The 26327-nt window shown below is 37.2% G+C and overlaps 1 protein-coding gene across 1 annotated transcript in view; it reads right to left on the reverse strand.

Moving 5' to 3' along the window:
- The window catches only part of ADCY8 (adenylate cyclase 8), a 937503-nt gene that overhangs the window by 12459 nt on the left and 898717 nt on the right, over nucleotides 1-26327 (reverse strand). Inside the window, exons 18-19 of the mRNA XM_053715945.1 lie at nucleotides 22559-22651; nucleotides 14775-14889 (exon numbers count right to left, since the gene is read on the reverse strand). Of these exons, the coding sequence (XP_053571920.1) occupies nucleotides 14775-14889; nucleotides 22559-22651 (208 nt within the window). The remainder of the gene's footprint in view (nucleotides 1-14774; nucleotides 14890-22558; nucleotides 22652-26327) is intronic.

The raw sequence follows: 26327 nt of genomic DNA on the forward strand, positions 1-26327 counted from the left end.
CTGCCCTTCAGAATGATTTGTGGGGGAAAAATCCTCCTTTACAGCCCTCAAACATAGCAGGAACCTCTAGAAAAGCAGTTGGATGACTCTTAAAGAAAAGAAACTGCGCAACTGAGGGGCGAAAATAGGCCCCTCCCACCTCACTCAATGTTTTGAGGTCTATTAGAAAAACACCTGAGTGTCTCTTAATTAACTATGTGGGTTAAAAACCCTAACACAAGCCACAATGACCCCTTCAGTCCCTTAAAAAAACGTTATAATTGCATCATTTACTGAACAAACAAAAAATGTTTTTTCCTAACAGTGTCACCAGTAAAAAATGAGCCATTCAAGTAAGCTGAAATTCCTATTCCAAGTGTCTGAAAACAGCTTACCCTTTCCCCATGGGGATATTGCCAGCCTTTTCTAGAATAAACACAGTCTGTCTAGAAAAACATAGACTAAACATACCTCATATGCAGCTTAGCATGTAAACCGTTCCCCCAACTGAAGTTTTCTTGTACTCTTCAGCCCTTGTGAGAACAGCAATGAATCTTAGTTACAAAGTGCTAAGATCATAATCCTCCTTGCAGAAATCTTCATCTCCTTTTCTGCCAAAGAGTAAATAGTACACACCGGCACCATTTAAAATAAACTTTTGCTTGAGAAATAAAAAAACTAACATTTTTGTCATCACACTCGCTCTGCACTTCCTAGTTACTTAGAGTAGGCAAAGAGAATGATTGGGGGGTGGAGCTAAGGGGGGAGCTATATAGGCAGCTCTGCTGTGGGTGCTCTCTTTGCCACTTGCTGTAGGGGAGGAGAATATCCCACAAAGTAGCATCAATGCAGTTAGTACATAAATTTCTATTGGGCTCCACTTTGGCATTAGCACATATAGCACAGATGTCTTCCTCTGAATCAGACATGTTTAACACACTAGCAAATAAACTAGCAACTTGGAAATACTTTTCAAGTAATTTATTATAATAAGAAAAACGTACTGTGCCTATAAGAAGCACAGAAAGAGTTATGACAGTTGAAAGTTAATAAACTGAAAGGTTATAGCATCAAATCTTTGTAAAAAACACAATTTTAGCAAAGGCTTGTTCCCATTAGCAAAGGATAACTAACCCTGATAGCAGAAAAAAAAGTTACAGAAATAAACGTTTTTTTATCACAGTCAACTACAATCTCACAGCTCTGCTGTGAGTGATTACCTCCCTCAAAACAAGTTTTGAAGACCCCTGAGTTCTGTAGAGATGAACCGGATCATGCAGGAAGTACAGTGAGCTTCTGACTGAATTTTTTGATGCGTAGCAAAAGCGCCAAAAACGGCCCCTCCCCCTCACACACAACAGTGAGAGAGATCAGTAAACTGTCATAAATTAAATAAAACAACTGCCAAGTGGAAAAAAATAGTGCCCAAAATATTTTATTCACCCAGTACCTCAGAAATGAAACGATTTTACATGCCAGCAAAAAACGTTTAACATAAATTAAGTGTTATTAAAAAGCCTGTTGCTAGTCCCTGCAAATTAGGCTAAAGTCTTATGCACACAGTATAATTCCAGTGAAGTGCCATTCCCCAGAATACTGAAGTGTAAAATATACATACATGACAGCCTGATACCAGTTGCTGCTACTGCATTTAAGGCTGAGTTTACATTATATCGGTATGGCAGAATTTTCTCATCAATTCCATTGTCAGAAAATAATAAGCTGCTACATACCTCTTTGCAGATTAATCTGCCCGCTGTCCCCTGATCTGAAGTTTACCTCTCCTCAGATGGCCGAGAAACAGCAATATGATCTTAACTACGCCGGCTAAAATCATAGTAAAAACTCAGGTAGATTCTTCTTCAAATTCTACCAGAGAAGGAATAACACACTCCGGTGCTATTATAAAATAACAAACTTTTGATTGAAGGTATAAAACTAAGTATAATCGCCATAGTCCTCTCACACATCCTATCTAGTCGTTGGGTGCAAGAGAATGACTGGAGGTGACGTAGAGGGGAGGAGCTATATGGCAGCTCTGCTGGGTGAATCCTCTTGCACTTCCTGTTGGGGAGGAGCAATATCCCAGAAGTAATGATGACCCGTGGACTGATCACACTTAACAGGAGAAATCCTAATCTTACTCCATGAGTAACCTTTGGATTCACACCAATAAAGATATTTGCGCCAAATCTTATGATAAATCTTCCTGGTGACAGGCTTTCTAGCCTGAATCAGGGTATCAATGACCGATTCAGAGAAACCACGCTTTGATAAAATCATGCGTTCAATCTCCAAGCAGTCAGAAGCAGAGAAATTAGATTTGGATGTGTGAACGGGCCTTGAATTAGAAGGTCCCGCCTCATTGGCAGAGTCCACGGTGGAACCGAGGACATGTCCACTAGGTCTGCATACCAAGTCCTGCGTGGCCACGCATGAGCTATCAGAATTACCAAAGCTCTCTCCTGCTTGATTCTGGCAACCAGACGTGGGAGGAGAGGAAATGATGTAAATACATAAGCCAGATTGAAGGACCAAGGCACTGCTAGAGCATCTATCAGTACTGCTTTGTGATCCCGGGACCTGGACCCGTAACGAGGAAATTTGGCATTCTGACAAGATGCCATCAGATCCAATTCTGGTGTGCCCCATAGCTGAATCAGCTGGTACAAATACCTCCGGATGGAGTACCCACTCCCCCGGATGAAGAGTCTGACGACTTAGAAAATCCGCCTCCCAGTTCTCTACTCCTGGGATGTGGATTGCGGAGAGATGGCAAGAGTGATCCTCTGCCCACCGGATTATTTTGGTTACATTCATCATCGCTAGAGAACTCCTTGTTCCTCCTTGATGATTGATATAAGCTACAGTCGTGATGTTGTCCGACTGAAACCTGATGAATTTGGCCGCAGCAAACTGAGGCCATGCCTGAAGCGCATTGAAAACCACTCTCAGTTCTAAAATGTTTATTGGTAGAAGAGCTTCCTCCCGAGACTATAAGCCCTGTGTTTTCAGGGAGTTCCAGACTGCACCCCAACCTAGCAGGCTGGCATCTGTCGTTACAATGAGCCACTCTGGCCTGCGGAAGCACATTCCCTGAGACAGGTGGTCCTGAGACAACCACCAGAGAAGAGAATCTCTGGTCTCCTGGTCCAGATGCAGTTGAGGAGATAAGTCTGCATAATCTCCATTCCACTGTTTGAGCATGCATAGTTGCAGTGGTCTGAGGTGTAGGCGGGCATAAGGAACTATGTCCATTGCCGCTACCATGAGTCGGATTTTCTCCATACACTGAGCCACTGATGGCCGAGGAATGGAATGAATAGCTCGGCAAGTGGATAAGAGTTTTAACTTTCTGATCTCCGTCAGAAATATTCTCATTTCTACCGAGTCTATCAGAGTCCCTAGGAAGGAAACTCTTGTAAGAGGGAAGAGAGAACTCTTTTTTATGTTCACCTTCCACCCGTGAGATGTCAGAAAAGCCAACACAATGTCTGTGTGAGACTTGGCTAGCTGGAAAGTCGATGCCTGAATTAAGATGTCGTCTAGATAAGGCGCCACTGCTATGCCTCGTGGTCGTAAAACCGCCAGAAGGGACCCTAGCACCTTTGTGAAAATTCTGGGAGCCGTGACGAACCCGAAAGGAAGGGCCACAAACTGGTAATGCCTGTTTAGAAAGGCAAATCTGAGGAATTGATGATGATGATCTCTGTGAATAGGGATGTGTAGATACGCATCCTTTAAGTCCACGGTAGTCATATATTGACCCTCCTGGATCAGAGGTAGAATAGTCCGAATAGTCTCCATCTTGAATGATGGAACTTTGAGGAACTTGTTTAGAATCTTGAGATCCAAGATTGGTCTGAAGGTTCCCTCTTTCTTGGGAACCACAATTAGGTTTGAATAAAACCCTAGCCCCTGTTCCTCCTTTGGGACTGGGCAAATCACTCCCATGATATTTAGGTCTTCTACACAGTGTAAGAACGCCTCTCTCTTTGTCTGGTTTACAGACAATCGAGAAATGTGAAATCTCCCCCTTGGAAGGGAGCCCTTGAATTCCAGAAAATATCCCTGGGACACAATTTCTAAAGCCCAGGGATCCTGAACATTTCTCGCCCAAGCCTGAGCGAAGAGAGAGAGTCTGCCCCCTACTAGATCCGGTCCCGGATCGGGGGCTACCCCTTCATGCTGTCTTAGAGGCAGCTGCAGGCTTCTTGGCCTGTTTACCCTTGTTCCAAACCTGGTTAGGTCTCCAGACTGACTTGGATTGGGCAAAATTCCCCTCTTGCTTTGTAGCAGAGGAAGCTGAACCACTCTTAAAGTTCCGAAAGGAACGAAAACTATTTTGTTTGGCCCTCATCTTATTTGATCTATTCTGAGGGAGGGCATGACCTTTCCCTCCAGTGATGTCTGAAATAATCTCCTTCAGTTCAGGCCCGAATAGGAAAGGAATGTTCAAAAGTTTAGATTTAGATGACATATCAGCAGACCAGGACTTAAGCCATAATGCCCTGCGTGCTAAAATGGCAAAACCTGAATTCTTTGCCGCTAATTTAGCCAGTTGAAATGCGGCATCTGTAATAAAAGAATTTGCCAACTTAAAAGCCTTAATTCTGTCCATAATCTCCTCTAATGGAGTCAGAATCTGTCTGAGGAAGGGTCTTTCCTGAATCAGAAATTTCTTCCTCAGATAACAAATCCCTCGCCCCTTCAGAGCATTGTGAGGGCATATCAGAAACGGCTACTAAAGCGTGAGATGGCTCAGCATTTTTCCTTAACCCAGAGCTGTCCCGCTTTCCTTGTAAACCAGGCAGTTTGGATAAAACCTCAGTGCGGGTTGTATTCATAACTGTGGCCATGTCTTGTAAAGTAAATGAATGTGATGCACTAGAGGTACTTGGCGTCACTTGTGTGGGCGTTACAGGTTGTGACACTTGGGGAGAGCTAGATGGCGAACCCTTATTTACTTCTGACTGAGAATCATCTATTGCTCTATTTTTAAATGCTAATATATGTTCTTTATAATTTATAGACATATCAGTACATTTGGGACACATTCTAAGAGGGGGTTCCACAATGGCTTCCAAACATATTGAACAAGGAGTTTCCTTGGTATCAGACATGGTAAACAGGCTGGTAATGTAATAAGCAAGCTTGGAAAACACTGTAATCAAAGTAAATTACACTTAGAAATAAAACGGTACTGTGCCTTTAAGAGAAAAAAGCTGCACAAGTTCTGCAAAACAGTGTAAAAAAAGCAGTAAACTTATCAAAATTTTTACAGTAGTATCTTACAGCCTTAGTAACTTTGCACAACTATGCAAATAAACAATTAACCCCTTAATGGCAAAACCGGATTGAAAAAACATCAAAACCAGTAAAAAAGACTTTCAGCACCTTGCCACAGCTCTGCTGTGGCGCCTACCTGCCCTTCAGAATGATTTGTGGGGGAAAAATCCTCCTTTACAGCCCTCAAACATAGCAGGAACCTCTAGAAAAGCAGTTGGATGACTCTTAAAGAAAAGAAACTGCGCAACTGAGGGGCGAAAATAGGCCCCTCCCACCTCACTCAATGTTTTGAGGTCTATTAGAAAAACACCTGAGTGTCTCTTAATTAACTATGTGGGTTAAAAACCCTAACACAAGCCACAATGACCCCTTCAGTCCCTTAAAAAAACGTTATAATTGCATCATTTACTGAACAAACAAAAAATGTTTTTTCCTAACAGTGTCACCAGTAAAAAATGAGCCATTCAAGTAAGCTGAAATTCCTATTCCAAGTGTCTGAAAACAGCTTACCCTTTCCCCATGGGGATATTGCCAGCCTTTTCTAGAATAAACACAGTCTGTCTAGAAAAACATAGACTAAACATACCTCATATGCAGCTTAGCATGTAAACAGTTCCCCCAACTGAAGTTTTCTTGTACTCTTCAGCCCTTGTGAGAACAGCAATGAATCTTAGTTACAAAGTGCTAAGATCATAATCCTCCTTGCAGAAATCTTCATCTCCTTTTCTGCCAAAGAGTAAATAGTACACACCGGCACCATTTAAAATAAACTTTTGCTTGAGAAATAAAAAAACTAACATTTTTGTCATCACACTCGCTCTGCACTTCCTAGTTACTTAGAGTAGGCAAAGAGAATGATTGGGGGGTGGAGCTAAGGGGGGAGCTATATAGGCAGCTCTGCTGTGGGTGCTCTCTTTGCCACTTGCTGTAGGGGAGGAGAATATCCCACAAGTAAGGATGAATCCGTGGACTCGATACATCTTACAAGAGAAAGAGCTAAAGTATCTCCTCTAGCTTATTTATGTGACTCATGTTTAAAAATGTTAATGTATTCTTTTTTTTTTTTTTTTTTTTTTTTTTTGGCCCTTGATTTGTACCTATCCTGAGGAAGGGCATGACCTTTTCCTCCAGTGATATAAGCAATAATCTCCTTCAAACCAGGCCCGAATAGGGTCTGCCCCTTGAAGGGAAGTTAAGTAGCTTATTTATTAAAGTCACGACAGCTGACCATGATATAAGCCATAGCGCTCTGCGCGCCAGTATAGTAAAAAACAGAATTCTTACCCGTTAGTCTAGTCAAATGAACAAGGCATCAGAAAACAAAGGAATTGGCTAGCATAAGCTTGTCAAATATATTCATCCAATGGAGTCGCTTAACTGTAAAGCCTCATTAAGAGACTCAACCCAGAACGCCGCAGCAGCAGTGACAGAAGCAATGTATGCAAGGGGCTGCAGGATAAAACCCTGTTGAATAAACATTTTTTATCCATTGGATCTAAAAAGCACAACTGTCCTCGTCAGAGGTAGTGGTACGCTTAGCTAGAGTAGAAACTCTTCTCTCCACCTTAGGAACTGTCTGCCAGAAGTCCCGTGTGGTGGTAACTATTAGAAAACATTCTTCTAAAAAATAGGAGGGGAAGAGAACGGCACACCTGGTCTATCCCATTCCTTATGAAAAATTTTAGTAAACCTCTTTAGGTATTGGAAAAACATAAGTACACACCGGCACTGCATATTATTTATCCAGTCTACACAATTTCTCTGGCCCTGCGATTGTACACATTCATTCAGAGCAGCCAAAGCCTCCCTGAGCAACAAGTGGAGGTTCTCAAGCATAAATTTTAAATGTAGAAATATCAGAATCAGGTTAAATCATGTTCCCTGAGTCAAAAAAAAAAATCACCCACAGACTAAGCATATTGTGAGGTAGTATCATACATGGTTCTAAAAGCGTCTGTATGCTCTGTATCTACCCCCAGAGCTAACTGCTTTCCTTTAATTTCAGGTAGTCTGACTAATACTGCTGCCAGAATATTATTCACCACCTTTGCCATGTCTTGTAAAATAAACGCTATGGGCGCCCTTGATGTACTTGGCGCCATTTGAGCGTGAGTCCCTGAAGCGGGAGTCGAAGGGTCTGACACGTGGGGAGAGTTAGTCGGCATAACTTTCCCCTCAACAGAATCCCCTGGTAAAAGAAACGCTATGGGTGCCCTTGATGTACTTGGCGCCATTTGAGCGTGAGTCCCTAAAGCGGGAGTCAAAAGGTCTGACACGTGGGGAGAGTTAGTCGGCATAACTACCCCCACGACAGAATCCTCTGGTGATAATGTTTTTAAAAACAAAAAATGATCTTTATTGTTTAACATGAAATCAGTACATCTGGTACACATTCTAAGATGGGGTTCCACCATGGCTTTAAAACATAATGAACACAGAGCTTCCTCTATGTCAGACATGTTAGAACAGACTAATAATGAGACTAGTAAGCTTGGAAAACACTTTAAATCAAGTTAACAAGCAAATATATAAAACGTTACTGTGTCTTTAAGAGAAACAAATTTTGTCAAAATTTGAAAAACAGTGAAAAAAAGGCAGTATAACAAACGAAATTTTTACAGTACATGTAATAAGGTAACAGAGCATTGCACCCACTTGCAAATGGATGATTAACCCCTTAATGCAAAAAACAGATCAAAAAAATGACATAGACGTTTTTAAAAACAGACACAACAAACTGCCACAGCCAACAGTGGGAAGCTTCAGTTAACTGTTTCTATGCAAAATTTAAGCCAGCCATGTGGAAAAAACTTAGGCCCCAATAAGTTTTATCACCAAACATATGTTAAAAAACTATTAAACATGCCAGCAAACGTTTTAAAACACATTTTTACAAGAGTATGTATCTCTATTAATAAGCCTGATACCAGTCGCTATCGCTGCATTTAAGGCTTTACTTACATTACTTCGGTATCAGCAGTATTTTCTTAGTCAATTCCATTCCTAGAAAAATATTTTACTGCACATACCTTATCTGCAGGAAAACCTGCACGCCATTCCCCCTCTGAAGTACCTCACTCCTCAGAATGTGTGAGAACAGCAAATGGATCTTAGTTACGTCTGCTAAGATCATAGAAAAACGCAGGCAGATTCTTCTTCCAAATACTGCCTGAGATAAACAGCACACTCCGGTGCCATTTAAAAATAACAAACTTTTGATTGAAGAATAAACTAAGTAGAAAGCACCACAGACTCTCACGACCTCCTATCTATGTTGAGGCTTGCAAGAGAATGACTGAATATGGCAGTTAGGGGAGGAGCTATATAGCAGCTTTGCTGTGGGTGGACTCTTGCAGCTTCCTGTTGGGAAGGAGAATATATTCCATAAGTAATGGATGATCCGTGGACTGGATACACTTAACAAGAGAAATTTTAATGTATTCTGACCAACCTAATGCTGCTTCTATGGGTATTACTGCACCTTCTGTTTGTTCAGGGAAGCTTTACAGATTTTTCTCCAGGTGTGAAAGATCTCATCAAATCTACTGTTTCTGAAATGTTGGTTAAGTAAGGGTAAAGGGTCAGTTCAGAATTCAGAATTTACCTTCTACTAGTACTATACCTTCTGAGGCTAGGAATAATACTGTTTTTTCTACAGAAGGAGAAGCTTCCTCTGGTGATGAGGAAGCTTCTTCTGATGTTTAACCTGATTCATCCTCTTTTTTTATTTAAAGTTCAAAATATTCAACTGTCTTTAAAGTAGATGGTGCAATTTCTACTTTGGCTAAGCGTACTACTATCCCTTTGGAAGACAATACTTATTTTATGGACCCTTTAGATAGGAAGTTAGAATGCTTTCAAAGAAGGGCTTTTCTGAAAGCAGGTTATTTGCTTAGGCCAGCTATCTCTATTGTCTTCTTCTTACTGGTTAACTTATCTTTCAGAGCAGTTTTCTAATCATTCTGCTAGTGAAGATTTTTTTAACCTCTTGGGATTGCTCAAATGTGCTAATTCCTTTATTGGTGATGCTGTATTTAACATTATTAAAATTAATGTTAAAAACATGTCCTTGGCAGTTCTTTCTAGAAGAGCCTTATGACTTAAGTCCTGGTCTACTGATATGGTGTTTAAATCCAGACTTATTTATTTCTTTCCAGGGAAAGAAATTGTTTGGTTCTGAATTGGACTCTATCATATCTAGTGTTTCCGGAGGTAAAGGGGCTTTTCTTCCTCAGGATAAGAAGCCCAAGGTGAAATCTAAAGCCTCTAATCATTGTTGTTTCTCTTTTCGGAAAAAAGGAACAGAAGGGTGATTCCTCCTCTCAGACACAAAGCACCTCTGGCACAGTTTGGAGGCAAATTGGTACAGATCTAAGCAAGCCAAAAAGTCCACCCCTACTTTCAAGTTTGCATGAAGGTGCGGACCCCAATCCAGAGGCTCTGGTAGGGGACAGATCCAGGAAGCTTGGTTTCAGTCTGTTCCAGATCCCTGGGTCCTGAAAATAGTTTCTCAGGTTTATCGGATAGGTTTCAGAGCAAAGCCTCCCAGAGGAAGTTTTTTTCTGTCCAATGTTCCAAGTAATCCATTAAAGGTCTGAGACTTTTTTCAGTCACTTTTAGATCTGGAAACTTTGGGAGTAATTGCTCCAGTTCCTTTGCAGGAACAGGGGATGGGATTTTATTCAAATTTCTTAATTTTTCCAAAAAATTAAAGTACTTTCAGACCAGTTCTGGATTTGAAATCCCTGAATAAGTTTGTATGAATCCCTACTTTCAAAATGGAAACTGTTTGGACTATTATGCCTTCTGTTCAGCAAGGTCAGTTTATGTCCACAATAGATTTGAAGGATGCTTATCTTCATGTTCCAATTCACAGGGAACATTACCAGTTTCTGAGGTTTGCCTTTCTAGACAAGAATTTTCAGGTTGTTGCTCTACCATTTGGTCTGGCTACAGCTCCAAGACTTTTCACAAAGGTTCTGGGTGCCCTATTGTCTGTGATCAGATCTCAGGCAATTGTAGCATTTTCTTAACCTGACAATATATTGGTTCAAGCTCCATCTTATATTTTAGCAGAATCGCACACCAACAGACTGTGGTTGTTTCTTCAACACCACTGGAGATAAATTTCCAAAGAGTTCTTTGGTTCCTCAGACACAGGTTACTTTTCTGGGGTATCAGATAGATTGTTTACATGAGTCATTCCCTAACAGAACAGAGAAGGTTACAATTGTGGACAGCCTGTTTGAACCTTCAGTCTCTCTTATTTCCCTCTGTATGGAAGTACTGGGTCTCATGATTGCAGCTTTAGATTCAATTCCATTTGCTGGTTTCACATGAGACCTCTTCAGCTTTGTATGCTTTGCCAGTAGTGAAGGGATCATACTCAGCTCTCTCAAACGTTTTTTTCTGGATTACAGTACAAGTCAGTCTCTGACTTAGTGGCTGAATCAACAGTTCATTATTCATGGGGCTACTTTTGATTGTCCTACCTGGACTGTGATCACTACAGCAAATATTTCAGGTTGGGAGCTATTTAGAGGTCTCAGAGCACAAGGGGTTTGGGCCCCTTGGGAGGCGAGGATGCCAATAAATGTTCTAGAACTCTGTGCTATTTTCAGGATTCTTCAGAATTGGCCTCTGTTGAAAAGGGAGTCTCATCTCCGCTTTCAATCAAACAATGTAACAGCAGTAGCTTATCTCAATCATCAGGGGGAACCCACAGTTCCCTAGTTATGAGCAAAGTTTCTTAAATTCTCTCATGGGCAGAAGTCAATTCCTGTCTAGTCTCTGCATTTCATATTCCAGGAGTGAACAACTGGAAAGCAGTATTATGTTGATGCTACTAAGGATTTCAGACAAACTTCCAGTTTGTTAACTTTTCTGGTTCTATGAAAGGACAAAAGGTTTCTTTGGCCTCTTGGATGAAACTTTTGATTCATAAGGATTATTCAGCCAGTTCAGCCTCCACTGAAACAGGTTACTACTCATTCTTCAAGATCAGTTGCCTCTTCTTTGGCTTTCAAGAATGAGGCTTCAGTTAACCAAATTTGCAAGGCAGCTACTTGGTCTTCTTTGCATACATTTACTAAATTCTACCATTTTGGTGTTTTTGCTTCTTCTGAGGCAGCCTTTGGTAGAAAAGTCCATCAGGCAGTAGTCTCAGCTTGATTTATTTTTGCCTGTTTACAATTTAAGTGCATTAAAATTATTGTGAGTTTGTGGATTTTGTTCTTCAGTGAAAAATATGTTTTTTAAATCCTGCCCTTTAAGTCTCATTACTCGTGGACTTCACAGCTTGGGTATTAGTTCCCAGGAGTTATGGATCATGGACTCTCACCACCTAATTTATGATTACCTGATAAATAATTTTTTTCATGGTGGTGAGAGTCCACAAGACCTCACCCTGTGTTTTTTGTGTTGTTTGTTTCTAACGCACATCTATCTTCCCTGCTCCTATTATTTTTTTGATCTTATTTCTTTTCCTACTTCATTTTTCTTGCCTATACGTTAGAATGAAGTACCTGTGAGCTTTTTTTGGTACAATCTTAATTTTGTATTTTGAAATTACTTTGTACATTAAAGGGACAGTAAAGTCAAAATTAAAATTTCATTATTCAGATAGGGCATGCAATTAAAAACTTTCCAATTTACTTTTATCATCAAATTTGCTTTGTTCTCTTGGTACTCATGGTTGAAAGCTTAACTCAGTTAGGCTCAAACTTATTTCTAAGTCTTCTTATCTCAGTGCATTTTGACAGTTTTTCACAGTTAGACAGAGCTAATTCATGTGTGCCATAAAGATACCATTGTGCTCAATCACGTGGAGTTATTTATGAGTCAATTCTGATAAGCTAAAATGCAAGTCTGTCAAAAGAACTGAGATAAGAGGGTAGTCTGTAGAGGCTTATCTACAAGGTAATCACAGAGGTAAAAAGCATATTAATATGAAGGTTTTGGTTACGCAAAATTGGGAAATGGGTAATAAAGGGATTATCTATTTTTTTTAAACAATAACCATTTTCAAGTAGACTGTCCCATTCAATACAATATTTAATGTATACATCATACTTTCTATATGCTTTATAAAACTACTAATATTCTGTAATGTATGTGCATCCCCTTCAAATACAGAACTGTACAGTATGTAGATACACAGCTCTCTAACATCTTCCTATACAGAATCCTGTAAAGCAGTGTTTCTCAACTCCAGTCCCCAGGACCCTTAACAGGTCAGAGTTTCATTATATTATAAATAATCAGCTGAAGGGTTAGAGCAGGTTAGTAACCATGGTTACTGATCAGCTGATTATTTCACCTATGCTCAAAATTATGAGCTTTTCAGTTCCTGTTAGAAATAAAAGTGCAGAACACTGTGATAGTCCACACAGCCATTAGCTGCACAACGATCTATTTATAACGTTCCCTATCTGGCCAAAGCGGAGAGGGTAACCATGGCAGCTCCCATTGTTTTATAGACACTAAAACTTTACACTTATTTTGTCAATAAAATACAATAAAATACATTTAGATGTTATTCTCAGACAAATCTGTTCTTTGAATGCATCATTCTCTCTAGCATTTATTTAGTGTTTAATGTTCCTTTAAGATATAATGAATATCTAACCTGTTACGGGTCCTGAGGTCTGGAGTTGAGAAAAATTGCTGTAAAGTACCTACCTAGCAATTAAAGATCTTTTTTTAGAGACTCTTGTCTGCTCAGTGAGCTTAAGAGAATGCAGGTCAACTCCAGAGCAACAGTACACCGATAAACATCAGCTAAAAACAGCCAGTGATTGGAGGCTATGAGCATATGCCACTTCTCATTAGCAAAGTGGCTGTGTTCAGCTTTGGACCAGTAGTTCATTGCTGCTCTCTAGTTAACTTTAACCATGTATTTAAGCGTACAGTATTTTATTATTGCAGCCTTATATCCCTTTAATGATGCCCAATGTAAATGTTGATTATACCAATTTGGCACAAATGGAATAGCTAACATTAAAATGTCACTGTAATGTTAGGGCTAGAGTTATAGTTACAACAGACTTAGGGGATAAACCACAGAGACAATCTAACTCTAAACAACCCTTTTCAAGCATGATATTTTGACATAAACAGACATTTTATTGTGTGTTTTGATGTACATGACAATCTGAACTGCAGCTTTGCTACAGCCCACAGTTTTCCTGCAAAATTTAAAAAAGAGATAATAAAGCAATTTAAATTACAATTTGCTAAGTTTGGGGTATAAGGAACAGCAAAATAGGGCAGTAGTACACACAGCAGTAGAGGAGAAAAGCTTTGTGTCCTATTGTGAGAGTTTGCTAAGTGCTAAGCTGAACAAAAGTGAAATAGGGGGAATATATACAGTGTAGTTAAAGTGGCACAGTGCTCTTTTAGTAAAAACAAATATGTTAAATCAAAGTAAACATATAAAAACCCAGATTGTATTTAAAACAGCAAACAACTTACTTGTTTTATTGCTAAATGAGAACTTAGAAATTATCAGTGTAGCCACTGCCTGCAGCTATATAAAAGAGCTACCATTACAGAACTTAATGTCTACTGTCACATGATTGTGCAGCAAAAGTTCACTAATAAGCATGGGCAATAAACTGACTACTGCTAGAGCCAGATGTCTCTTAGAAACACTTTAAAATAAAAGCTGCTCATCTGCCTTCCTGTAGCACCCTTCTGGAGTTGTGACAAGAAGTAATGGACCCTTCGTAAATGAAGTTAAAAAAATAAATTAATTAAAAGATTAAAAAATCCTTTCAAAATTATGAATAATAAATATTGCAATGGTTCTATTAATTACAACCCACTGCTTAGTGCTTTTTTATTACGACAATGAAACAGACATGTTTAATATTCCTTTAAGTATCAGATTTTATCAATTCTCCTAAATAGGTTTGATTTTAGGGTGTGTTGAGTCTAATAACTGGTAGAGATGATAGATGGAAGATGTAAATAATTAGAACACACAAGGGGTCTTATTGGGAAATCTTTAATATATTATGAATGGATATTGATTTGGGAAAAAAGCACTATAAATAGCTTTAGATGTGAGCACAGAAATCTGAATTTATTTTGGGTAAGAAAAAATAAACTGAAAATCAATACAAGGCTTTTCAAAATGATATGATGTAACTGTGAGTTTGCATATTGCATCTGATTGAATTAAATTTGTTTTATTTAGGGGGATAATATTTTTGCTAAAGAGCATGAAAAGGTTTATGACGCAGAAGCAACAACCAGGGCAATATAAGATGAAATGAAACAAAATAATACAGATTGCATTTAAAATAAAGTAGAAAAAGTAAATAAATGTGCTTCAATATAAACATGAATTATTTTATGTACAGAAAAAAAGTCTAGTCATATTGATGATATTCTAGATGTAAAGCTTTTATTGATTTATTTGAACTTGCAAGAAAATATAGGCTTCTTACTCCATCACTCGCTACACAAAACAGCGCTTTTGAGAGATAGATTGTTGTGCTTACCAATACGCAGTTCAAAGTTGTTAAATGAATGCTTGTTAATCTCTTGTATGCTTTCATTCAGAGCTATAGAGAAGTCAGCCACGGCACACAAATGTCCCCATTTATCTTCACATTGCTAAAAAACAGACAGTACAGAATACATTAAACATGGCAGGTTTTTGGAAAGCCGCTATTTTTTATTTTTCATGTTAGATATTTGCTAATTGTGTTTTTGCTTGTTTGTTTGTTTTGTTCCAGAAAAAACACCACTATTCATCAACAATAACTGCAGGTCTCATTAAATCGCTGTACACAACATTGAATAAGACATGGTGATTTATAGCCCATTGCTACCATTTGGCAAATACATTTAACAAGGAAATTTATCAAGTACTGTTTACAAAAACCGCATGTGTTTAGATATATTACAGTTGTAACAAATCATTAGGCTTTGTTTTCAAAACTATAGTGTAATATATATTTTATATGTTTTATTTACTTGTTACCAAATATTCCGTTTGAAACATTTCTTATTTTTGGTGTTTATTAAATTATTAATTCCCTAATTAACTCTCTAGTCTTGTTGATCATTTTTATCAGCTACATATACATATTTTTCACATCAGAATGATCACAATGTGAACAAAAACACTATTTTTGTTTTGGAAAAATATCAGATCGAATACGGGGAAAGTCACCCATACGATACATGGAAAGCATCAACTTTGGCGATTACAATACATTTTTTATGTATTTTGCTATAGGTTTTTGGAACCATCTTACACTCAAATTTAACACTTAAAGGTCCTTGATAAAGTGCAAGACTAGCATTTTCAATATGTTTGTGAGAATAATTCTATAATATTCCGCATGTGCAAAACACTCTGAAAAGGCTGTAGACAACATTTTAGGTTTATATACGAATATATGGTCTAGAGTCATTAAACATGCTGTATAGTCATCACTATAGTATATCACATCAGTATGGGTGGGCTAGATATTAACCTATGTATATGTATTTAATAGATATATACATATAGGATATCTCATACCGTTGATGAGACCTGATGCAAAGACAAAATCAACAAAAACATGACCACAACATCCTGACATTTTTCTTTTTATTTCATACTCACATTTTAGTGAATGTAAGTTACAGTAATTATGTATTTTAAAACAAGATTTTTTACAGCAATAGCGTCTTGGTGATCAAGATTTAACAGTTTGCCATCTCATCTTGTTTATTGTCAACTGTGATCATTTGCACAGCTTTTTACAAAATAAAAAAGTGTCACAATCTTCTTAAAATTTGGCAAAGACAAATCTTGTTTAGTACATTAAGGTTAAGAACTTTTGGCGATATTTTAAACTTTGTAACTTAAAGGGACATGAATCTTTCATGATTCAGATAGAGAATACAATTTCAAACAACTTTCTAATTTACTTCTATTATCTAATTTGTTTCATTCTCTTGTTATCATTTGTCAAAGGAGCAGCAATGCACTACTGGTTTCTAACTGAAGACATGGGTGAGCCTATGACAATCGTTATATATCTGCAGGCACCAATCAGCAGCTAGAACCTAGGCTCTTTTCTGCTCCAAAGCTTACCGAGATAAACCTTGCAGCAAAGGATAGCACGGGAGGGAAGCAAATTAAATCATAAAAGTAAATTGAAAAGTTGTTTAAAATTGTATTCTCTATTTGAATCATGAAAAAAAATTGGGTTTTATGATCCTTTAAAGGGACAGTCAAGCCCAAAAAAAAACTTTCATGATTTAAATAGGGCATGCAATTTTAAACAACTTCCCAATTTACTTTTATCACCAAATTTGCTTTGTTCTCTTGGTATTCTTAGTTGAAAGCTAAAACTAGAAGGCTCATATGCTAATTTCTTCCTTGAAGACTGCCTCTAATCTGAATACATTTTAACCACTAGAGGGCATTAGTTCACATGTTTCATATAGATAACATTGAGCTAATGTACGTAAAGTGACCTAGGACTGAGCACTGATTGGCTAAACTGCATGTCTGTCAAAATAACTGAAATAAGGGGGCAGTCAGCAGAAGCTTAGATACAAGATAATTACAGAGGTAAAAAGTATATTAATATATCTGTGTTGGTTGTGCAAAACTGGGGAATGGGTAATAAAGGGATTATCTTTCTTTTTAAACAACAACAATTCTGGTGTTGACTGTCCCTTTAACTAAAAGGGTCCCATGTATTAAAGGCTGTTCTCAACTGCTGCACGGCTTTGTCACAATTATTTCTTGTACGTTCGCTGCCCTTATGTATTATTACACATTCAAGTGACTGTGTAATGCCACCCCTCACTTGTATGACCAACAAGGGAGAGGTGGGCTTCGGAATCATTCAGAGACAAGTGTGTTTGGGGTGATTTTTCTTCTGCACCTCCGAGGTGGCGGGGAGTGTAAGGAGACCACTTATTCTTACATTATGGGAAGCAGGCTTGTATGTGAGCCTGTCACACAAGGGCTCAAAAGCTTATGCTGCTTAATAGATTGAACCCAAAATCCTGATATAGATGATTATATGCAAATTCATTTCCTGCAGTGTTCTTCTTGATTTTAGATGAAAAGCTTGCCAAATAGGAAAACAAGATTTTCTTAATGATTGAAAAAAAAACAACAACCTTACAATAAAAACACTTTTAGAATGTTTAAAGTTTAAAAGAAAAGCAACTGAATAAAGTTGTTCACTTTAGCCATCATGCCCATACACAAATGGCATTTATTAACAGAAACACCACACTTTCTAATTGCAACACACATTAAATAATCCCATTAACTCATTTCAGTTTTCTATGATTGGCAGCCATTATTGATTATTAACATTGCCATTTTGGGGAAATGGATATCTAACATTGTGGAAAACATCAAGCTTGGCTGTGTTTGACGTGGAAACATTGTGATAGTATTATTAAATAATAAATTAGGTCAAATCTGTTTTTCCTATTTCAAATGAAAATTTTGGATTGATTGGAATATTTTATTTTGAGAAAATAAAACAGATATAAAAAAAATTTAAAAATCAAGATGTTAAAAACATTTAAGCATTTGAAATAAATATTGATACATTTTAGGTTGGATGTGAAATAAATTATTAGTAAAAAGATGCATTTATAAAGAGACTTTAAAGTTGAATTAACATATTTTAAAACCACATATAAATATATTGGCCCTCATTCCAATTTGTTGGAAAAGCTCTAGATACAGATTTTTTTCAAACTTATCCAAATTCATCTGGATTTTGGTTTTCACATTTTTTAATAATAATTTCAGACTGCACAAATATGTAGAATACTTTGCATTGAGATATTACACTGATTGAATTCCACCAGAAATCACCATTTTCAATTACTTATTGCACAGTTTTTGGATTTTTCTAACTAAATATTCTTAACTTTTTTTCCCCCACAACTGCTGCAGTCGTTAAAGCCCCTAAGACAGTTGTCTCCAGTTATTAAGTTTGTGATATTGGCATCAAAATACATATAAAAACTAACATGACAAATACATTTTTCAGGAATAGATTTGATATTACAGTTGAGATTTGTGACCTCTTGTGTTTCAAAACAATACCAATATGTGTTAATGAATAATAAAGCCATTTGAACAGGGCATGATGGGTGTTGTGGGCATTTGCAGCGAATCACTCATTTATATTGTTTTTTACAGTTTTTTGTGTTTGCACAATTTTGATCTATAATCAAGGTACAAGAGCAGGATAGGACAGCGTCATTACAATCTCACAAAAAGTTATCTAATGCTTTTTTATTGTGCTGGATAAAAGCATTAAGAAAAAACAAAATGTATGCTTAACTGATAAATTTATTTATTTCCTGGCATGGAGAGTCCACGATTTCATTCCAATTACTAGGGGGAATTCAGCAGGAGGAGGCAAAGAACACCCCAGCAGAGCTATTAAGTGTCACTTCCCTTACCCATAATGTCCAGTCATTCGGCCAAATGAAAATGGAAATGGAAGATGACACAAGGGTATAGAGGTGCCTGAAGTTTATACAAAAAAACTGTCAACTTAAATTTGTTTAAGGGCAGGTTGTGGACTCTCCATGCCAGGAAAGAAAGCAATTTATCAGGTAAGCATACATTTTGTTTTCTTTCCAATAGCATGGAGAGTCTAAGATTTCATTCCAATAACTGGTGAGAACCAATACCCAAGGACACAGAATGAAAGGGAGTGAGAATAAGACAGTCGGACCTAAACAAAAGGAACCACTACTAGAAGAACTTTTCTCCCAAAGGAAGCCTCAGTCAAGGCAAAAATATAAAATTTGTATAATTTGAAAAAGTATGCAATGAGGACCATGTGTCTGCCTTGCAGATTTGTTCCACAGAAGCTTTATTTTTGAAAGCCCAGGAAGAAGAGACAGCCCTAGTGGATGAGCCAAAATTCTCTCAGGAAGCAGTCATCCATGTTTCTCATAAGCTAACCGATAACACGTCTCAACCATAGTGAAAGAGTAGAAGAAGTGGTCTTCCAACCCTTACGCATACCAGAGAAATTAATGAACCAGGCAGATGATTGCCGAAATTCTTTAGTTGCTTGAAGGAAATTTTTTTTAGAGCACACACACAACATCCAATTATGCAACAGGCATTCCTTCTCAGAAGAAGGATGAGGACAAAAGGAAGGAACAACAAATTTCTGATTGATAATGTGATCTGATACCACCTTGGGAAGAAATCCCAACTTAGTACGAAGGAGCACCTTATCCACATGGAAAATAATGTAAGGGGAATCACACTGCAGAGCCAAAAACTCGGAAACTCTGTGAGCAGAAGAAAAAGCAAGATAACAACTTAATATCAACCGAATGCATCGGCTCAAACAGAGCCTGCTGCAAAACTTTAAGAACAAGATTAAGTCTCCAAGAAGGAGCAACAGGTTTAAATACAGTCCTGATTCTGACCAAGGCCAGAACAAAAGATTGAACACCTGGCAGATCTGCCAGAAGGTTGTGTAAAAGAATACGAAGTGCAGAAATCTGACCCTTTAGAGTGCTGACTGACAAACCTGTCTCCAAGCTCTCCTGAAGAAAGGACAACATTCGGGGTACTTTTACCCTGCTCCAAGAAAATATACACACCAATAAAGGTATTTACACCATATCCTATGGTAAAACTTACTTGCAATAGGCATGCAAACCCTAAGCATGGTATCAAAGACCTACTCAGAAAAACCACGCCTAGTCAAGACTAGATATACTCTGCAAGCAGTCAACATCAGAGAACCTAGGATTGGGTGGAGGAAAGGACCCTGAAGTAGAAGGTCCTTCCTCAAGGGAAACTTCCAAGGAAGATTCACTAGATCTGCAAAACTGATCCTGCAAGCCAGACAGGAGCTATTAGAATCACCAACACCCTCTCCAGCTTGATATGAGTAATGACTCCAGAAAAAGAGAGCAAACGGAGAGAACAGGAAAGTTCCAAGGAACCGCCAGAGTGCTGTGTACCACTAGAATCTGAACCGTACCGTCTAGGCAAGACGCCGTCAGTTCCAACTCCGGAACCCCCTTCTTAAGAATAGGGACCTGAAAATATGCATTCTTCAGGTCTATGGTAGAGATAAACGGACTCTACTGATTTAAGGGAAGAATGGAGCATATAGTCTCTATAAACTGCCAGTAAATGCTGATCATAATCCCCGACTATTCGTATCTGAGAAGATGACCCTCAGATATAATCATATAGATAGTGTAAGTCTTGGTCTTACCATAAGAGGAAAACAACCTTTATGAAAAAGAAGGTAGATATCAACCTCTAGATGAAAATACAGAAAAACTAGGATTAATACAGAATACCAGATCAATAGAACTATATTAAGAATAATATCTGTCTTATAAAGAAGCTACTATAAAACAATCTCCCAGAGAAAACAATCTCCAAGAAGGAGATTAAAAAATCCACATACACAGATACAAATTTGATAAATTATAGTAAGCCCTTTAGGAAATATAGGGAAAATAAAATGAACATGCATTTTCCTTGAGCTGTCACCAGATGGCAGCAAATACAAGGCATAGTCAAGAGAAAGACGTCCTGAAATTAAAACAGGAATATATCTGAAATATAAAATAAAAACAAATACAGGTAACCCTCAGTTTACGCCGGGGTTAGGTTCCAGGAGGAATGGTTGTAAATCGAAACCGTTGTAAATTGAAACCTAGTTTATAATGTAAGTCAATGGGAAGTGAGGGAGTTAGGTTCCAGGCCCCTCTCAAAATTGTCATATGTAACACCTAATACATTATTTTTAAAGCTTTGAAATGAAGACTTTAAATGCTAAACAGCATTATAAACCTAATAATATAGATTGTATCATCATCAAACTAAGTTTAATGAACAAAAACATTTGCTAACAGCACCTAATTAAATAATCACACAACAGACTGCATCATCATCAAACTAAGTTTGAACTCAAGTGTTTGTGTTTACATTCAACTTGTAATAGGAGCGGAAAACCCAACGCACACAAACACCCATGATAAACCCCTTATAGCTTGCGTGTAATTTTTAGCACTCAACTCATAATCTGTCCCTTAGTATGTAATACAAATGCACAAAACATCTAGTTTACTCACTTATAAGATTAAAATGCCAGTTTATCGAGTCCCTTTAGCTACTGAATTCGATAAGTGAAAAAATAGTGCTGAAAATCTGTTGAAAAGTAAAAAAAATCAGATTCCAACCCCCTTGAACAGGACTTTCTTATGTGATAAACAGGACCTGTTTTTTTAATGAGCCAATAATGAGTTTTCAGTGCAAACAGCTGATCCTGACAAATTAAAAAAATGGTTATTGGCGGACGAAAACACGCAGAAAAATACCAGACCGGATTGTTCTGTAGTCAGTTAGAATCTACAATACAAAATTGACCTGCTCTAATAAATTAGAGCAAGGGATATTTGAATTAGAATTTCCCTTTAATTTGGGACTTTTGTGAATTGTAATTGAATGCAATCTATTTTGACCCTTATTCAAAATCAATTGAGACTGCCAAATTCGCATCAAAATCATCTTTAAAAATTCTAAATAACACACAATAGTTTTACACTTTTTAGTAGCACTTGAACTGAATGCTGTTACACTATATATTTTTGTAACAGAATATTTATTTCCTATTTTTTAACTCATTGGTACTTTATGCGTGTTTGAGTAATAGAAGAATAAATATTACTCTTTCAGCACTTTAAGTTTAGTTGATCAGTGAACCTTGTATAAAAGGGACAGTCTAGTAAACCTAAACTATCATGATTCAGATATGGCATGCAATTTTAAACAATTTTATCATAAAATTTGCTTTGTTCTGTTGGTATTCTTTGTTGAAAGCTAAACCCAGGAAGGCTCAAATGCAAATTTTTGAGACCTTGAAGGCCACCTCTTATCTTAGTGCATATTGGCAGGTTTTTGTTACAGCTAGAAAGCGCTAGTTCCTGTGTGCCATATAGATATAATTGTGCTCACTCCTGTGGAGTTATTTATGAGTCAGCACTGATTGGCTAAAATGCAAGCCTGTCAAAAGAACTGAGATAAGGAGGCAGTCTGCAGAGTCTTAGAGTAAAAGGTAATCAGAGATAAAAAAGTATATTAATATAACCATGTTGGTTATGCAAAACTGGGGAATGGGTGATAAAGGCATTATCTATCTTTTTAAACAACAGCAATTCTGGAGTAGATTGTCCCTTTAAGGTTTTCAATAAGCGTTTTATAATATGTGAATATCCATATTTAGGATTTATTAGATTAAATGAATGAATGTACCTGTTTCTCTGGTGAAAGTCCAGACACCGCCATATAAGTACTCCCAATGGTTTTGATTTTTTCAATGTCCTGGAATCTTTCTTCATCTAATAACTGAATGAAAATATAACATTTTAAAATTCAAAACTAGAGCAATCATGACACAATGTAATTAATGTCCTGTTAAATAGACTTTATATATATAATTTTGTAATAGAAGACAATCTCCAGGCCAGAATAACACACCTTCATTTACACAACGAAAAGTGAATAATGAAAAAAAGAACTTGTATTAAAGGTTAAACCATTAGAGGATACATGCAGGTTAACACTCAGGGGCTGATTTATGAAAGTGCGAGCGGACATGATACGATGTAGCGTATCATGTCCGCCGCACATCGATAAATGCCGACAGCATACGCTGTTGGTATTTATCATTGCACAAGCAGTTCTTGTGAACTGCTTGTGCAATGCCGCCCCCTGCAGATTGGCCGCTAGCAGGGTGTGTCAATCATCCCGATCATAAAGGATCGGGTGGATTGATGTCCGCAGCCTCAGAGCAGGCGGACAAGTTATCAAGTTATGGAGCAGCGGTCTTTAGACCACTGCTTTATAACTGCTGTTTCTGGTGAGCCTGAAGTTTCGCACAGAAACAGGGGCATTAAGCTCCATTCGGAGCTTGATAATCTGGCCCCTTATCTTCATTCAGTTAGAGCTCCTAAACAGTGAGGAGAATTTTAAAAATAATTTATATATACTTATATGATTATAAAGGTACAGTCAAAATTAAACTTTCATCATTCAGAAAGAGCATACAATCTTAAACTTCTTTCCAACTTACTTTTATTATCTAATTTACTTTGTACTCATGGTATCTTTTGTTGAAAATCATTCATAGACTAGCTCAGGAGCAGCAATGTACTACGAGAAGCTAGCTGGGGATTGGTGGTTGCACATACAATATATGTTGCTGGTCATTGGCTCAACTGATTTATTCAGTAAGCTCCCAGAAGTGCATTGCTGCTTCTTTTACAAAGGATACAAAGAGAGCGAAGCAAATTTGATAATAGAAGTAAATTGGAAAGCTTTTTAAAATTTTATGTTCTATCTCAGTTTTTGGGGGTTTCAGGGCACAGACAATGAGCCAATCAGGTGTGGCAGCTGCATGAAGCTGTCATCACTGGTCTTTACTGCTTGGAAGCTGCAATGCTTGTGGCTCCTGGGCAGGATTTTGCCTAAGTGTTTAAGCCCTTTGGAGGGGATAAACACATGCTTTATTAGGATCATTAATGCAAAAAATTACATGCTCTAAAATTTTAGATCATGTAATTCCTGCATCAGAAGAAAATGCATATCCTTGTTGCTGCATGGTTTTGCTGCTATATACTTCTAGCCCTTGCCTATTAAAGGGACAGTCAAGTCCCAAAAAAACTTTCATGATTTAAATAGGGCATGCAATTTTAAGCAACTTCCCAATTTACTTTTATCACCAATTTTGCTTTGTTCTCTTGGTATTCTTAGTTGAAAGCTAAACCTAGGAGGTTCATATGCTAATTTCTTAGACCTTGAAGACTGCCTCTAATCTGAATACATTTTGACCACTAGAGGGCATTAGTTTACATGTTTCATATAGATAACATTGAGCTCATGCACGTAAAGTGACCTAGGACTGAGCACTGATTGGCTAAACTGCATGTCTGTCAAAAGAACTGAAATAAGGGGGCAGTCAGCAGAAGCTTAGATACAAGATAATTACAGAGGTAAAAAGTATATTAATATAACTGTGTTGGTTATGCAAAACTGGGGAATGGGTAATAAAGGGATTATCTTTCTTTTTAAACAACAAAAATTCTGGTGTTGACTGTCCCTTTAAGCAATTATGTCCTTACCCGCTATGTAAAGTGACATAAATCCCAAAATATTTATTTAATAATTTAGATAGAGCATAACATTAAAAAACAAATTTAATTTAATTATCAAACTTTGTTCCCTTAGTATCTTTTGTTGAAAAGAAGGTAAGTTAGTTAAGAGAGTGCATTTGTGTGGTGCACAATATGGCAGGCCTTTTGCAAGGAAACTTTTAACAGTGTTATACATCTGAAAGATAACTAAATGAAAAGAGTGTTTGTCACCATTTAGTGTCCCAGACACGTACACAAAAACGTCCTAGGTATCAGCAAAGAATACCATGATAATAAAAGCAAAAATTGTATCCTGATTTACAAAAGAAAAATGCTTAGTTTCGTGTCCCTTTAAACATGCTGAATAATGAATGAAGCGAATATTTATATATTTACTAACTTCCTTACATACAATGGTTAATAATATTTATGCTTAATAACATGGTTTACAAGTAATGTAATGTAATTGGTCTATACAGGTATTTGTACGTTACAAGTGCAATACATGAGGTTTTCTGCTTTCAGTATAATTAGCTATCTTTGTTATCGCTACAGCTAGGACTCTTCAGCTTTAACAAGTGTCCTCCAAGTGCCCTCTAGACCATCTGCTTATTATATTCTTAAAGATTTCAAGCAGATAAAGTCAAACAATATACTGTAAGGAACAGATGGCAGAAAACTAGAGAAAATAGAATAATAAGAGAAATTCTTGTGTGTTATGATATTTTATATCCTCGGCATAAGCATCTTGATTTAAATACTGTTAGTTTATTTTATTCTTTCAAAACATTGGTTATTGTTCGCGTTCAGCTAAACAATTCTCAGATTTAATTTAAGGTTTAGGTTAAGTTTTTTACTCAAGGTATATATATATATATACTGTATATATATATATATATATATATATATATATATATATATATATATATATATATATACACACACACACACATATATATACATATACATACACACACACACACATATATATATATATATATATATATATATATATACACACCCACACATATATATACATATACACACACACACACATATATATACAGGGAGTGCAGAATTATTAGGCAATTTGTATTTTTGAGGATTAATTTGGAAGTAGTTTTTAGTTTGTTTTTAGTTATAGCTATTTTAGGGGGATATCTGTGTGTGCAGGTGACTATTACTGTGCATAATTATTAGGCAACTTAACAAAAAACAAATATATACCCATTTCAATTATTTATTTTTACCAGTGAAACCAGTGACGTGCAGTGATGTCAGAGGCTGGTGAGGCAGTGGCAAGATACGCCTTCATTCTTTAGATATCCTTTGTTGAAGAAATAGCAATGCACATGGGTGAGCCAATCACATGAGGTATCTATGTGCAGCCACCAATCAGCAGCTACTGAGCATATTTAGATATGATTTTCAAACAGAGGACATCAAAAGAATGAAGAAAATTAGATATTAGATGTAAATTGGAAAGTTATTTAAATTTTCATATGGGTTTCATATGGGTTTCATGTCCCTTTAAATGGTGTCTTGGAAAACTGGTCAACTTAGTAAACATCTGATTTTAGTCTAAAAGCATTGTAACAGAAACTCTTGCCAGATAACACAATGCTTGCTCTGATTATGAGATCTAGAAATCCATGCCCATTAAAATATGTTTAAAACATACTTTTTACTTAAATGCTGCAAATTATGCTTATAGATTCTTTCATTGCATAAGGGATGAGAGTCAGAGGGGAGGAAGAGAGACAGAGAGAGAAAGAGACCATGGGGGAGAACAACACATAAGGAGAGAGAAAGACACACACACACACAAGGGGGGGGGGGGGGGGACCACTGCATTTTAAAGTAATAAAACAGCAGAGCTACAGAGAGTT

The sequence above is a fragment of the Bombina bombina genome, chromosome 5 (genome assembly GCF_027579735.1).
Source record: "Bombina bombina isolate aBomBom1 chromosome 5, aBomBom1.pri, whole genome shotgun sequence".
Lineage (NCBI taxonomy): Eukaryota > Metazoa > Chordata > Amphibia > Anura > Bombinatoridae > Bombina > Bombina bombina.